At 47.6% G+C, this 17,260-nt stretch overlaps 1 protein-coding gene across 1 annotated transcript in view; it reads right to left on the reverse strand.

Annotated features, from left to right (window-relative positions):
- Positions 1–10,259: 10,259 nt before the first annotated feature.
- LOC136621253 (ficolin-1-B-like) overlaps positions 10,260–17,260 on the reverse strand; it is a 59,728-nt gene continuing 52,727 nt past the window's right edge. Inside the window, 1 exon segment of the mRNA XM_066596608.1 lies at positions 10,260–10,543. Coding sequence (XP_066452705.1) covers positions 10,296–10,543 — 248 coding nt within the window. The 3' untranslated portion in view covers positions 10,260–10,295.

Here is a 17,260-nt window from a genome sequence, read left to right on the forward strand (position 1 = left end):
TTTTTTTCGCTCGTAACATACAGGACTATGTTTTCAATATCTTTTTTCACTGACTTTTTTTCCATTTTCTTTTTAGTTTTATTGGGGGTTAAAAGGTAAACGTTTTTTTAACATTTATACTTAGTTTTTTTTTAAATTAGTAAATTATGCTAAAATAAACCAAGGGATTGCTTTCGTAATTTTGTTTTGGCCGTTTTGATATATAATATGTATAGTTTTGGATTACAGGGCACATATGGTGATGGTTTTGCTTTAGGTCATTTTCATGTATATATTTTTATTTCATGCTGTAATTATTTTTTACTTATTTTTGTAACTATTTGTTTTTTAACATCTGTGATGTCATGTAACCACTCTGGGGGTCATTCACATTGTCTTTTTTTTGGCACTTTGCAAATGTAGCTGGGGCATACATAGGAGCCGCAGTTACAGGAGGAAAACGTTCCCCTGTAGTGAAAATAGTCCCTAACAGAGCTGATGAGGGTCTCCTGTGCCAGGAGGTCCTGGCGGTCACGTGACTGCCAGCTTGCATATTGGAAGAAACACTTTTTAGTACATAGCACTTATTGAGCGCTATGTAGCGGGGAAAGCAGAAGGGGTTAAAAGCTGTTTCTCTCTTCTCTGGGTTCTCAGCTGTGACTTACAGCTGAGAACCTAACCTGTTGCTGCTTGATTGCAGGCCAGAGGCTTTAATCCTGTGCTGTATTTTTGCTATATTTACCGTGCTTGGTCCTTAAGAGGTTAAAATATTAAAAAGAATAGGGACCAAAACCAACCCCAGTGGTACCCCAATCAGAGTATGAACCATTTATGACCACCCTCTGCTTTCTATCACTGAGCCAGTTACTTACCCACTTACACACATTCTTGCCCAAACCTAGCATTCCCATTTTATATACCAACCTTTTTTGTGGCACAGTCTCAATTGCTTTGAAGACGGTTAGATACACAAGATCCAATGACTCCTGGTCCAGTATAGAACTTACCTCCTCGTAGAAACTGATCAGGTTGGGTTGACAAGAGAAACACCCCACCCCCACCCATAAACGTATGCTGATACAGAGATGTACAGCTATTTTCCTTGAGGTACTCCAGGCTAGCATCTCTTAGAAACCCTGCAAACATTTTACCCACAATAGAAGTAAGACTTAAGACTGGTTTAGACACAACGATTATCGCTCAAAAAATCTTTTGAGCGATAATCGCTGTGTGCTTTTTACAGCACAAGGTGATCGCTCAAATGCTGAGGGATCACCTTTCGCTCCGAGCGGAGGCTGCAGAAGACAAGTGGAGTGGCCCCGCTTGTTCTATGCATCCAGCTGTTTTCTGCACGGAGCACCCGGCTGTTATACAGCTGAGTGCTCCGAGCAGAGGATAAAGAAGACAAGTGGGGTGGCCCCGCTTGTTCTCTGCATCCAGCTGTTTTCTGCACGGAGCACCCGGCTGTTATACAGCTGAGTGCTCCAAGCAGAGCATGCAGAAGACAAGTGGGGTGGCCCCGCTTGTTCTCTGCATCCAGCTGTAATCTGCAAGGAGCACCCAGCTGTTATACAGCTAAACGCTCTGAGCAGGGTATGGAGAACACAGCTGGATAGCTGTGTTCTTCATACCACGCCTGTCTCCAGGGAGCAGGATACAGCCTATAACAATAGTATCAGTTGTATCCCGCTTTGAATTCCTGATAACTGATCTCTTAACGAAAACTGCACGATGTCAGTGCAGTTAGACACAACGATTATCGCTCAAAAGATGGCTTTGGGCGTTTTGTTTTGTTTTTTCTTTCCTTAGTGATAATCACTGTGTCTAAATGGGCCTTTACCAGCCGGTATTTACCTTGTTCACTTTTGAATCCCTTTTTCTATATTGGCACTACATTGCTATGTGCCAATCCAGTGGAACAGACCCCATCACTATAGAGTCCTTACATATAAAAAACAAGGGTCTGTGTATCATGTTTGCTGCATGGACTTGAAGCAGATAGTCTGTAAAAAAAAAAACCTCTCAGTGAGTTTTGTGTAGCTGTTGTTGATTATTTATTTATCTCATAAAACATTGTTTACACTGAATACAATTATATCCACTTCTCAATAACAGGACTAGCAATGCACAGATTTTCTCCCTGTGTATAAGAGTGTTCTTATTTACTGACAGCTAACTAATCTTGAAAGTAGCGAGGAATTATAATATACTGTATAAGTATATTATAAAATTGTGGAACTGCTCATTTATATAGTGATAAAGTTGTATTAAAGGCTATGGAAACCTTTGTGCATGAAAAAGCAGTACACACATATCTTACTAAGTCCCTGCAGAAATAATGATGCACTCATTTGTTTTTCTTACATTGAGTTTTTATTCACGGGCATTTAGAAAGCCTCATAAGTACTTTGCAAGCTCTTCTATATTCAAGCTTCTGGTTTAGGCCCCTTCCCAGCACTGATCAACTGTTCTCTCTCATAAAAGCACACAAGCTTAGCTCCTGCTCCCCTATCCTCTTTCAGAGGCTGTGTAGCATAACCACACCTACTCAATACTACACAGCTATCTCTCTATCTCATCCTCTCTCTTAGTAGCTGTTTGTTCCATACCTCCTCATTGTTGAAAAGAGTTTCTGATATCCTCCACCATCCCCCGACCTTGTCATACAGTCCTTTGTAATAGTAGTTGTATCTGCTGTGACCGCTGTCCTGATCTGGCATAGGAGAAGCTAAGGGCAGACCTGAGAAACAGCCAGTCAGTTTACTCTGAGTGATGAAATTTGCTAAGATTTCAGTCCTCCAGTCAGCAGTGCCTTGGAAAACAATACAAGTGTAGTACCCCAGAGTTGGATACTACAGCACTTCTGTGGTTATGCCATGGTTAAAATCCTATTTATTTTTGTATGTGACAAATGTTAAAGTTATGTTTAAATTCGCTGCTGTGTAAGGTTTCACTGACAGGTTCCCCATAGGGTTTCAGGTCACCTAGCAACAGGCTGCGGGAGTGGTTGGTCAGGTAGCAGGAAGAGAGGTAATGTTTTCCCTGCACAGGTTGGGCTAGAGTGATAGTATAAGAGGAGAGAGGAGGTGAAGCCTGGGGAGTTTGAGCTGGAGACAGAGAACTTAGTTGGAGAAGAGTGAGATGAGAGAAGGAGAGGAGTGAAGAGCTAAGGACATAGGAGCCAGTGCGGTGGGAAGATGACACAATTTGAGTACTAACATCATCGCCATGTCAGAGAAGGAGAGAGAGCAAGGGATAAGATAACTACAGCAGTGAAGCATTAGCGCCATTGGAAGGACTAGCACAGAAAGCACAGTCAAGGAAAAAAGACTATCTCTAATTCACGTTCAGATCACATCAGTAAAGTCAAGTCAATGTCTACAGTCATCTTGAAGATAAGGAGAGTAAATTCATGTTTGTATCTCAAACTCAAGTAAAGTAATTTGTACGCTGTGCCCTTAAGGAAGAACTATCCCTCAAAAAAAAATGTTCATCTGGTTGTACCTTCAAACCTGACTCCTGGAGTACCTCCCCACCAACTTAACATCTACACTGAGTTACCACACTACAACCACCGGGGAAAGGACTACTAGCCCCTTTTTGGTTTATTTCTCTCATTTTTGTTTTTATTATATTTGTCGGGTATGGATTCCTACCTGTATGTGGACTGGTGTCATGACAAAACAAAATCTCACTCTACTCAACTCTGCGGGTTGCACCCCACTGGGAATTACCACCTTACCCTACCCGACTCCTCAGGTAGCACCTTGAGTTAAAATTGCAAAGGCATAACACTTGTTTACCACTATGCGCCTGGTCGCATTTTAAAGGTAGAGGAGCAGCAGCACCACTGTGACTAACCTCATTTTTGCTGCCCTTGCCAATCGCACCCTCCATGTGTCTGGCCCACTGCACAAGCATAAAAATCTCATGCCCTTGCAGTAAGTATACGATGGGGAATCAATTACGATTTGTACTAATTTACAAAAAAAACCAACACTTTCATTTTATTTTTCAAATTGCAAGATTTTGGAAGCATGACATCATTGCTTGTACACTTGACAGCTTATCACACTTCTAACATCAATGCGTTTGTATGATTAACATGAGCATTGAGCCCTGGTCTTAGAGGTAGGAGTCTGTGTTTTATGAATGGTGTGCTTTATGAAGAGGTAAATAAGGGGGATGGAACAATACCCCCACAGTGCAACCTATATGAAGGCAGCATTTCTTCAAGTCAATGTCAGACTCTTTATACAAGCCTTGTAAAAATGACCAGGAATTGAAAGCAAAGCCAGACTCCATGCACAGAAGAGGTGTAACTTCCAATCTCACTTTTTCTTCTCGTCTTGCTTATTTTACATGAGGAAATGGCAGAAACATCTCTGCACCTCCTCACATAACTGAGCACATTCCCCATACACTGGTGTAGTGTATTCTACTTTCCATAAGGGTATGTTCACACATCGTGGATTCGCTGTGGAATTTTGGCTGCTGATTTCATGCTGAATTTCTGCAGCAATGTATAGCACAAACCCCATTCACTTACAGCAGAAAAAGTCTCTAGTGGAAGAGTCTTGCTGCAGATTTTCAAATCTGCAGCATGTTCTATTTGGTGTAAAATGTGATTGTTCTCAGCAAAAGAAAACATGCAATCTTGTAGATATACCTTTTTAATGGCTAACAAAAATACATGATGTTAATGCGAGCTTCTAAACCAACGCGTGGTTCTTCAGGCCTAAATAAAATAGATCCAAAGAGGCATGCATATTTATCACACATAATTATGACAAGGCACAGACATGGATGTGATTGGTTTGCACTTAAAAGAATACTGCAACAGAAACCAACCTTTTCAACCAGGCACTCATAAGGGAGTGAAGGTTTTATGGTCTCTGAATTACTGTTGGGGGGGGGGGGGGGGGTCACCAGGCCAGCAGTGTTATCTGTGTTAGATGTCTCATACCTCCCAGTCATGAATGAATCTTCGTGAGAAATGTAACCCTCTATTGAAAGTGTCAAGAGTTGTTATAAATTTATATCCCCTTATTCTTCTATGGCTTTGTGACTTGAAACCACCCTTCAATTTCAAAACTTTCATATCTTCTATGTTGTACCTGTGACTAGAGAAATGCTTGGCCACAGGTAATTCTGTCTTTTTCTGTTTAATTGTATGGTGATGAGATCTCATCCTGGCTTTAAGTTTTTGTTCTGTTTCTCCAACATAAAGGCTCCCAATAGGATATTTACTATACATGATCAGGTACACAACATCAGATGTGGAACATGTGAATGTCCCCGGAATCTTATAGTCCTGTTGTGTTTTGTGGATTTGTATCCTGTCTGCGGTCCGTACATGTAAGCAGGTCTTGCAGCTCCTTACACTACAGGGATAAGTTCCTTTTTTATTGTCAGGAGGGCAATGCACTCCTGACAATAAATTTCCTCAAGTTGGGAGGTTGTCTGTAACACAGAAGCAGAGGAAGTCACAAAACCATAGAAGAATTCATAACAACTTTTAACACTTTCAATAGAGGTTTAAATTCTTCATGAGGATTCATGCGTGTGTCTCTTCGGATCTATTTAATTTAAGGCTAAAAAAACAACCCTGTGTTGGTTCGGAAGCTCTCTCTCTCTCTGGTGGGATTCACCCCATTCATATCCTCTCTCCAAATGCTATGGGATGTTGCTCCTCTTCCTCCGTCTTCACCTACATGAAAGCTGAAGGTGCTTCCATGTGGCTCTGTGTTAGCACTCTCTCAGGTAGACAAGATGGAAGACTCCTTCCCACTCTCAAATGCTCACATTTATAACTTCAATTGTACCACATGACATGACAAACTGATACATCTACATGCAGGCAGTGATTTTATTACTGTTAACCTCTCAAGCGCTGCAGCTGTGCAACACGTGCACAGGGTATGACAAAACAAGCTTTACACAGTGCATCTACATAAGACAAAACATGTATGACATTTATGGAGGGGACCAGGATGGTGTTCTGGGCCACTACACTGTCTGAATCTTTTAAAGGAGAAGTGAGCCTGTCATTTGAGTCCCAGTGCAGCCTGTGCCCCTCAATCTTCCCAGACTTGGTAAGCCCTATAATATTACCAGGGGATGGAGGGGATATTTTACTTACTCTCTCCTTCTACAGCAGTTCCCATTCTGGGCACTTATATGCAGGTTCTGATAGGGCCTCAGCTGGGCTGAAGGATGGAGGAGCAGAGGATGCACAAAAGGTATGCAGCATCCTTGCTCAGGGGCTAGGCTGCCTGTGTGTGGTGCAGCCTCAACATGTTGAAGCCAGCGGCCCCGTCATCTGGACATAAAGGAGAATTTGCTGTTCAGCGGCTTGGCAGTGCCATTTTTGAAGGTATAACATGTGACCCCAAGCTCAAGGGAGTAGATACTGGTGATTGGCACAGCAGCTCTTTGCTGCATTCTGCGGTTCCTGCCTCAGGGCTCAAGAAGGGAGCCTCTGGCAGGTGTAGCGGAAAGATCAAAGTCGGGTCCGCTGACCTTATATCAGGGCTTGTGACCGAAGTACAGGGAGAGAGGTGTGGCGGCTTCGTTATGCAGAGGTCCTCGGCTTGTGGTGGTAGCGTGCGTGGGGAATGTAAATAACTCTCAATGCTGCTCTCAGTGATGGCGGAGGTAGTCCCCCCTATGTCCAGATTTCTTCCCCATCCTTTGTGTTTTGTGGGTGGTCTCAGGTGAGAGGTGCCTACAGGTAAATCTGGGAAGCAAGGGTGCCCTGTTCTGGAGCTCAGCAGAGCTTGCTTAAGGAGCCATGCTCAAACCATGCCCCCCCACGCTCCCCACTTGACCTTAGTGAGTGGTGCAAATCAGGTTGCCACCTTTGTCACGAAAAAATACCGGCCATGGTTAAAAGGGGGTGTGGCTTATCACAGCATTTTTTTTCTCCTTTATTATTCCAGTGGCTGCAGGTGATAGTGCCCTCTCAGAAGCCCCAGTGGTCATATTTTACCCCCTTGGCACCCTTATCCGCCCCTGAACCTTCGGGCCGCACATACACCGGCAAATATGTCTTCTTTTTCCTGCGCAATGTTTCACGTCTCTCCTAGCATTTTGCATTCACGCATTCCATTCCCTTCTACATGCAGGAAAAACAGAACACGCTGCGTTTTTTTGTTTTTTGGCGTGACTGAAACGTGAGAGAAAAAAAACCGTGAATGAACCTATACATGTGTTCATCACATGCGCAAATACGCTAGTGTTCAGCTGGCCTAGAAGTGCAGTCGACTGCGCAAATACGCGTGTGAATCCAGCCTCAGTGCCATTTTTTTGTGGTAAACTTTCTCACATTTTGCGCCATTAACCCCAGACACGGTCACACAGACCCAACCCCAGCACTGACCGGACACCAAGCCTTCGGAATCGGAAGCCCAAAGCCCATCCAAAACCCCTCCCCTCCAGAGTCCTGACATTTTGTAGACAGTAGTCACGACCAGGCATCTGCGAGACTGCGACTGCAAGCAGTTTGTGACTTAAAGGGGTTGTCCCGCGCCGAAACGTTTTTTTTTTTTTTTCAACCCCCCCCCCCCCGGTCGGCGCGAGACAACCCCGATGCAGGGAGGTAAAGAAAGCTTACCGGAGCGCTTACCTTAATCCCCGCGCTCCGGTGACTTCAATACTTACCGCTGAAGATGGCCGCCGGGATCCTCTGTCTTCGTGGACCGCAGCTCTTCTGTGCGGTCCATTGCCGATTCCAGCCTCCTGATTGGCTGGAATCGGCACGTGACGGGGCGGAGCTACACGGAGCCGGCATCCTGCACGAAAGGCTCCATAGAAGACTGCAGAAGACCCGGACTGCGCAAGCGCGGCTAATTTGGCCATCGGAGGGCGAAAATTAGTCGGCACCATGGAGACGAGGACGCCAGCAACGGAGCAGGTAAGTATAAAACTTTTTATAACTTCTGTATGGCTCATAATTAATGCACAATGTATATTACAAAGTGCATTATTATGGCCATACAGAAGTGTATAGACCCACTTGCTGCCGCGGGACAACCCCTTTAAGGCGAGCAGCCCCACCCAGAAGCCCCATGCCTGCTGTGGTGACGGCGTTCAGGCTCTTTTGTGTGTCCCAGCAGCCCCCTCCCTCACCATACTGACTGCAGCAGCAGCCCACAGGCGGCGTTCAGGCACTTTTGTGTATTGTGTTTCCCACAGTCCCACTCCCACCACACTCTCATCCCAGAGGACTCCCCCAGGCAGCAATCGGCCCCCTCCCCCTTGCCATATTGGCTATCTCTCCCTCTCAGTCGACTCTCTCACCATCACAACCACGAGTCCACTGTCCATGACACCACCGGACTCACTGCCGCCCGTGGAGTCCAGATTCCCGCATCCGCTGCACACAGACGAGGGCTGCCTGCCTGTCTCTCTGCTTTGCGCGCTAGAAGTACAAGGCTGAAGCGCATGCGCGAGAGTTCGTGTGCTCTCGCAGACATTCAACAGGGGCGCGTCATCAGCATAGACTGCTAAATGACGCTGCCCTAGCCCTGCATGATCCCTTCAGACTATACAGGCTGGTATTTTGTCGCAGCCTGCTGCAGTCCCCGGGGCCCGACAAAAATGCCGGCCTGTAAAATAAACATACCGGCACCGGCCTGGGCGGTAAAAATACCGTCCAGGCCGGTAATTTGCCGGTCGGGTGGCAGCCCTAGGTGCAGATAATCACACCTGACCAGATGACAACAAAAAACAGACACCTACAGCAATACAGTAGTGAGAGACAAGTCCAGAACAAAGAGTATGCTCAGTGCAATGGGTCAATTTTGCCTGGTTCCTCCTCATAAGGAATTTAGACTGGAGGGCAGTTTGCTACCATGCAGAGTAGGCAGAAGCCTCTCTGCAACTGTGCAGTAAGACATGTACTGGGGCTCGTAAGATGGTGAGAAGCCAGTGAGGTGTATCAAAAGTTGTATAACATGCTGTTGAGCTAGAGAACCTTGCCTCTGTACCTGGTAAGGTTCCCTCGGGGCTTATATGGGACTTTAGAGAATGGTCAGTGTTTCAGCTAGTATATAAAATTATCCCATGTGATCGTAAGGCCTATACAGAACTGTTTGCAATATTACAAGTAGAGGGCCATCATATGGAGTGATAATGTATGCATGTACATGGTAAAAAGTTTTGCTTTGCTGCACCTTATTGCCTCCACTTGCTTACTGCTGCATCATCGCAAAACACCCCACCTCCATTGAAGGCCTTATGGGCCTTGCTATAACTCTTGGGATACTCTAGATAGTCAGTCCAACCCCATAGTCAGTTCATTATATATTGACCAGCAAGGATTTAGGGCTCATTCACATGGGCGTATTTTCACTGCGTTTTACGCACCCGTATATTATGAGCATAATATGCAGTGGATAGAGTCAATGAAAGTAAATAGATTTTCATTGATCCAGTCACACTTGCGTATACTATTACGTATGTTACACACATAAGAAAAATCGCAGCATGCTCTATTTTATCGCCCCACTCTCCAAGGTCCCAGAGCAGCCACATGGTCTTACTTTATGGTTTGTATGCTTTTGCCTATAGTATATACGCAATTCAACCAAGATTTCTTGTCCTTTAGGTTAAGGAGTTCAACACGGAGATAAACTGTTTTGTGTATAAAAGATTAAGATAACTTGATGGTCTGACAAAAAAAGAGGACAACATGATAGAAATCATTTATTGTATGAGGTTATATATTAGACATGACATTACATATACAAATGTGCCATATAAAAGATCATTCCATGAATTGTAGCACATCCTAAAAAAAAGACAAGACCCCTTTACTTCATTGACACTTCAGTAATTGGAATGGACTTTGGTTAAAATACAGCCATTTGCTGGTAAATTGCATTCATATCACTAAAAAAATTAATTCAGTGGGAGTCAGAGATGAAAGACTTCACCGATATGATCTGGGTCTATCGTATATGGGAGAAATTACACTGTCAATGAATTGATTCCGGAGGGTTACACCATACATATTAGGCTGCCTGTCCACGGGCATTGCGATATCCCGCGGAGCTGCCACCGGGGACCAGGAGCCAGCTGACGGATCTCCGCAGTGAGTCTATCTGACAGATAGACTCACCACGTAGAATTGCAGCAATTTGCAGCATGCTGAGAATTGCCTCCCGCGAGTGGAGAAACTCTATGATTCTCCGCTCATGGACAGGGGGGCTGCGCTTTCCATAGTAACTCTATGGAAAGCGTGCACTGCGTTCCCCGCGGCCAGATTAACGGTGCAGGGAATGCAATGCAAAAACGCCTGTGGACAGGCAGCCTTAAACTGGTCTGAACTTCATTTCCGTTATTTTATAGGAATACTTGTATCCTTTTCCAGCTCTCCAATTAACTCCATCTGCATCGCTGCTGTGTTGTCCTCTCAGATACTGTCCATTCAGATTAGAGTCATGGCAGCTTACATACCACCAGGCACCCTTATAATATGATGCACAATTAACTGGATTAGCATCGTTATCTCTGTCTTTGGTTGTAAAAGGGTAATTGTTGTGAGCACTGAGAGAGTCACCTGGAATAAAAGAAGGGACAATTATCAAAATTTCTCTCTAAGGCTGCCTTCACACATAAAAAACACAAAAAAATAGCCATATACTTACTATTGTGTAACTTACTGTAGGGAAATAATGCACCATGTCCCTCAGCATTTAGACAGCCAAACTGCTATCAGGAGGAGCACAGGTGCAAGTTACTGATAAACAACCGCTCACACATCTTTCCTACATGGAGGGGGTGGCTTCTTAACACCATAGAATGGTAGAGTTGGAAGGGACCTCCAGGGCCATCAGGTCCAATGGCCTGCTCAGTGCAGGATTCACTAAAACATCATAGACAGATGTCTGTCCAACCTCAGTTTGTAGACTTCCATTGAAGGAGAACTCACTCCACCATACTTGCACATAAGTAAAAAATGTAGACAGGGCAGCCGACTGGTTTGAAATATGGCATCACTAATAGGCTGTGAGCCTGCGTGGTGCACTTCATATACTGTGTAGCCTGCCCCCTTGTCTACATTTTTTTACTTATGTGCAGATATGGTGCAGGGCAGCTGTCCCCTCCATATAGGAAAGATGTGTGAGCGGTTGTTTATCGGTAACTTGTACCTGTCATCCTTCTGTTAGCAGTTTGGCTGTCCAAATGCTGAGGGATATGGTGCATTATCTGCACCCCCTATATTACACAATGTAGTGGCCCAGAGTTTGGGGTCCACTCCAGCACCTCAGAATATGTTTTATGTTTGTCTCGTGCATTGTCTTGAAGGTAGAATGCATCGGGTTTATGTGTATTGAGTGTCTGCAGGTGTGAAAGGGTTAATGTCTGATCCTGTTAGGAAAATGTATCATTTTGTCCTGTGTGTTGTATAAAAGAGGGGTCACAAGTCTATGTTGAGAGATCAAGGGGAATCCGCCAAGAGACAAGGAGAGTGTGTTACAGTTCGTCTGAGAGGAGAGTCAGAGAGCTAGGGAGATATGGAGGAGGCTGAAAGATGGTCTGTTGTTCCCGCTTGGGCCTATCTTTCCCAAGACACTCCCTATACTCACTAGCTACCAAAGCGCGCATGAGCCCAGACCTGGGAAGAACCAAATGCATCCGGAGAAATAGAGAAACCGCCAGAGAGCGTGAAAGACAGTGTGTGACTGTCAGGAGACAGAGTCCAGGAAGAGTGAGGTCCTGCAAATAACTAAGACTGTAGATGTATGAATTCCCCTCTGAAACTTCCCTGCTTCACTGCTATAAGAACTGTTTTGTTGTAAGCTATTATCAACGTCTAAGTAAACGGACAGAACCAAAATTCCCGGTTCTCGTTCAGAAAAGACACTCTGTGTACTTGGATTACTTTATTCATCAGAAAGATTCACAGCAGAGGATGGAACGTTGGCGTTACGAGTGCCAAACAGGAGTACGGGTAACCACAGTTACCCGTTTGTAATTTCCCCATCGGTAGCTACTAGAGATGAGCGAATGTACTCGTCCGAGCTTGATGCTCGATCGAATATTAGCGTGTTCGGGATGCTCGTAACGAGCACCACGCGATGTTCGGGTTACTTTCACTTTCATCTCTGAGACGTTAGCGCGCTTTTCTGGCCAATTGAAAGACAGGGAAGGCATTACAACTTCCTCCTGTGATGTTCCAGCCCTATACCACCCCCCTGCAGTGAGTGGCTGGCGAGATCAGGTGTCACCCGAGTATAAAAATCGGCCCCTCTCGCGGCTCGCCACAGATGCGTTCTGACATAGCTGAGGGAAAGTGCTATTGTGTTGGAGCTGCTATAGGGAGAGTGTTAGGAGTTATTATAGGCTTCAAGAACCCCAACGGTCCTTCTTAGGGCCACATCTAACCGTGTGCAGTATTGTGGATGCTGCTTTTTGCAGTGGTGCACTTTTTTTTTTTTTTTGGTATATCGGCCGTGCAGAGCATTGCGCCCTGCAGTAATATTCCAGGGACAGAAGTGGTGGTTAGGCAGGGACAGAAGACATATTAATATTATTGATTGAATATAGGCAGTGGGCCTTTGCTAAAAAAATTTGGCCAAAAAATCTATTTGGCCTGCCTGTCACTGTGCTGGGTGTAGTAGTTCTACAAAATCATACGCAGCCAGCTAAGTGTTACAGCAGGCTTGCGCCAAATTATTTCCTGGCGTTCGGTAAGCAAAGTCAGCCTCCAACCACAGGCCAATAAGCGGCACATTTAATTACAGCGTTCTGTTTCTGCATTACTGGTAATACAGCATGCTGAGGGGTAGGGGTAGGCCTAGAGGACGTGGACGCGGCCGAGGACGCGTAGGCCCAAGTCAGGGTGTGGGCACAGGCCGAGCCAGTGCGGTGGCCAGGGGTAGAGGAAGGGCCAGACCAAATAATCCACCAAATGTTTCCCAAAGCGCCCCCTCGCGCCATGCCACCCTGCAGAGGTCAAGGTGCTCAACGGTGTGGCAGTTTTTCACAGAGACGCCTCACGACCGACGAACAGTGGTGTGCAACCTTTGTCACGCCAAGATCAGCTGGGGAGGCACCACCACCAGCATGCGCAGGCATATGATGGCCAAGCACCCCACAAGGTGGGACGAAGGCCGTTCACCGCCTCCGGTTTGCACCACTGCCTCTCCCCCTGTGCCCCAACCTGCCACTGAGATCCAACCCCCCTCTCAGGGCACAAGCACTACCGTCTCCTGGCCTGCACCCACACCCTCACCTCCGCTGTCCTCGGCCCCATCCAGCAATGTCTCTCAGCGCAGCGTCCAGACGTAGCTAGCGCCACTGTTTGAGCGCGAGCGCAAGTACGCCGCCACACACCCGCATGCTCAAGCGTTAAACGTGCACATTGCCAAATTGATCAGCCTGGAGATGCTGCCTTATAGGCTTGTGGAAACGGAGGCTTTCAAAAGCATGATGGCGGCGGCGGCGGCCCCGCGCTACTCAGTTCCCAGTCGCCACTACTTTTCCCGATGTGCCGTCCCAGCCCTGCACGACCACGTCTCCCGCAACATTGTATGCGCCCTCACCAACGCGGTTACTGCCAAGGTCCACTTAACAATGGACACGTGGACAAGCACAGGTGGGCAGGGCCACTATATCTCCCTGACGGCATATTGGGTGAATTTAGTGGAGGCTGGGACAGAGTCAGAGCCTGGGACCGCTCACGTCCTACCCACCCCCCGAATTGCGTGCCCCAGCTCGGTGGTGCTATCTGCGCGGTGTATGCTTCCTCCACTAAACCACCCTCCTCCTCCTCCTACGCAACCTCTGTCAGCAGCAGCACGTCGCCAGCAGTCGGTGTTGGGAGGCATGGCAGCTCAGCGGTGGGCAAGCGTCAGCAGGCCGTGCTGAAGCTACTCAGCTTAGGAGATAAGAGGCACACGACCCACGAACTGCTGCAGGGTCTGACAGAGCAGACCGACCGCTGGCTTGCGCCGCTGAGCCTCCAACCGGGCATGGTCGTGTGTGACAACGGCCGTAACCTGGTGGCGGCTCTGCAGCTCGGCAGCCTCACGCACGTGCCATGCCTGGCCCATGTGTTTAATTTGGTGGTTCAGCGCTTTCTGAAAAGCTACCCACACTTGTCATACCTGCTCGGAATGGTGCGCCGGGTCAGCGCACATTTCCGCAACTCCAAGACGGACGCTGCTACCCTGCGCACCCTGCAACATCGGTTTCATCTGCCAGTGCACCGATTGCTGTGCGACGTGCCCACACAGTGGAACTCTACGCTCCACATGTTGGCCAGGCTCTATGAGCAGCGTAGAGCTATAGTGGAATACCAACTCCAACATGGGCGGCGTAGTGGGAGTCAGCCTCCTCAATTCCTTTCAGAAGAGTGGGCCTGGTTGGCAGCCATCTGCCAGGTCCTTGGAAACTTTGAGGAGTCTACCCAGATGCTGAGCGGGGATGCTGCAATCATTAGCGTCACCATTCCTCTGCTATACCTCTTGAGAAGTTCCCTGCAAAGCATAAAGGCAGACGCTTTGGAATCGGAAACGGAGGCGGGGGAAGACAGTATGTCGCTGGATAATCAGAGCACCCTCATGTCTATATCTCAGCGCGTTGAGGAGGAGGGGGAGGAGCATGAGGAGGAGGGGGAAGAGACAGCTTGGCCCACTGCTGAGGGGACAGATGCTGCTTGCCTGTCATCCTTTCAGCGTGTATGGCCGGAGGAGGAGGAGGAGGAGGAGGGGAAGGAGCATGAGGAGGAGGGGGAAGAGACAGCTTGGCCCACTGCTGAGGAGACAAATGCTGCTTGCCTGCCATCCTTTCAGCGTGTATGGCCAGAGGAGGAGGAGGAGGAGGAGGATCCTGAAAGTGATCTTCCGAGTGAGGACAGCCATGTGTTGCGTACAGGTACCCTGGCACACATGGCTGACTTCATGTTAGGATGCCTTTCTCGTGACCCTCGCGTTACACGCATTCTGGCCACTACGGATTACTGGGTGTACACACTGCTCGACCCACGGTATAAGGAGAGCCTTTCCACTCTCATTCCCGAAGAGGAAAGGGGTTCGAGAATGATGCTATACCACAGGGCGCTGGTGGACAAACTGATGGTAAACTTCCCATCCGACAGCGCTAGTGGCCGAAGGCGCATTTCCGTGGCCCAGGTAGCAGGGGAGGCGCAGAGATCAGGCAGCATGTACAGCGCAGGCAGGGGAACATTATCCAAGGCCTTTGACAGCTTTATGGCTCCCCAGCAAGACTGTGTCACCGGTCCCCAGTCAAGGCTGAGTTGGCGGGAGCACTGTAAAAGGATGGTGAGGGAGTACGTAGCCGATCTCACGACCGTCCTCTGTGACGCCTCTGCCCCCTACAACTACTGGGTGTGGAAGCTGGACACGTGGCCTGAACTCGCGCTGTATGCCCTGGAGGTGCTTGCTTGTCCTGCGGCTAGCGTCTTGTCAGAGAGGGTGTTTAGTGTGGCTGGGGGAATCATCACGGATAAGCGTACCCACCTGTCAACCGACAGTGCCGACAGGCTTACACTCATCAAGATGAACAAAGCCTGGATTTCCCCAGACTTCTCTTCTCCACCAGCAGACAGCAGCGGTACCTAAACAATACGTAGGCTGCACCCGCGGATGGAAGCATCGTTCTCTATCACCATCAAAAACGGGGACCTTTTAGCTTCATCAATCTGTGTATAATATTCCTCCTCCTGTTCCTCCTCCTGAAACCTCACGTAATCACGCCGAACGGGCAATTTTTCTTAGGTCCACAAGGCTCAGTCATATACTTTTTCGAAACAATTTTTAGACGTTTCAATACTCATTAAAGCGTTGAAACTTTCACCTCAACCAATTTTTATTTTACTGGGCTGCCTCCTGGCCTAGTTACCAATTAGGCCACATTAACCAAAGCGATTAATGGGTTGCACCTGCCCTCTTGGTTGGGCATGGGCAATTTTTCTCAGGTACATTAGTACTGTTGGTACACCAATTTTTGGGGGCCCTCGCCTACAGTGTAGTCAAATTAATTTTTAGTCCACCTGCATTACAGCTGACGTTACATCAGCTGTGTTGGGCACTGCAATGGGATGTATTTATGTACCGCCGGTGGGTTCCAGGGAGCCACCCATGCTGTGGGTCCACAGGGAGTTGTAACTGCATCTGTCCACTTCTAAAGAACCCCAGTCTGACTGGGGCATGCAGTGTGGGCCGAAGCCCACCTGCATTAAGCACGACATTACCTCAGCTGTGATGGGCAATGCAATGGGATATATTTATGTACCGCCAGTGGGTTCCAGGGAGCCACCCATGCTGTGGGTGCACACGGAATTCCCATTGCGGAGTTGTACCTGCCTGTGACTATTTATAAAAAACCGCGGTCTGACTGGGGCATGCAGACACCTTGACAGAATGAATAGTGTGTGGCACATGGGTTCCCCATTGCTATGCCCACGTGTGCAGCTCCGGATGGAGGTGGCACAGGATTGGATTTCTCATTGCTTCTGTACAGCATTGTGGTCTATCGCCCCGCCCCTTTTATGGGGGGGTCGCTGCCTAGCCATGCCAACCCTCTGCAGTGTGTGCCTGCGGTTCCTCTAGCAGACGCACTTATAAATAGACATGAGTGTGTCGGGGCATGAGGGCAGCTGAAGGCTGCGCAGGGACAGTTTGGTGTGCGCTGTGGACACTATGTCGTACGGGGGGGGGGTTGTTCAGCATGTAACTCAGGAGAAGTGGCAGTGGAGTGTCATGCAGGCAGTGATTGTGCTTTGTTGGAGGTAGTGTGGTGCTTAGCTAAGGTATGCATTGCTAATGAGGGCTTTTCAGAAGTAAAAGTTGTTGGGAGGGGGGGGCCCACTCTTGCCGGTATTGTGGCTTAATAGTGAGACCTGTGAACTTGAGATGCAGCCCAACATGTAGCCCCTCGCCTGCCCTATCCGTTGCTGTGTCGTTCCCATCACTTTCTTGAATTGCCCAGATTTTCACAAATGAAAACCTTAGCGGAGCATAGGTCCCATACAAAAATGCTCGGATCGCCCATTGACTTCAATGGGGTTCGTTACTCGAAACGAACCCTCGAGCATCGCGATAATTTCGTCCCGAGTAACGAGCACCCGAGCATTTTGGTGTTCGCTCATCTCTAGTTTTTATCGCTGACTTTGGCATCTTAAAAACCATCACTAGATCGAGGGTTTGTCATTATGTGTCAACACTTACCACTCAGCACTTTATATAGAAGCTGAAGTGCTGAGCGAGAAGCCCACTATGAAGCATTAAAGCCTATCAGTGCAAACGCT

The sequence above is a fragment of the Eleutherodactylus coqui genome, chromosome 3 (assembly GCF_035609145.1).
Source record: "Eleutherodactylus coqui strain aEleCoq1 chromosome 3, aEleCoq1.hap1, whole genome shotgun sequence".
Classification (NCBI taxonomy): Eukaryota; Metazoa; Chordata; class Amphibia; order Anura; family Eleutherodactylidae; genus Eleutherodactylus; species Eleutherodactylus coqui.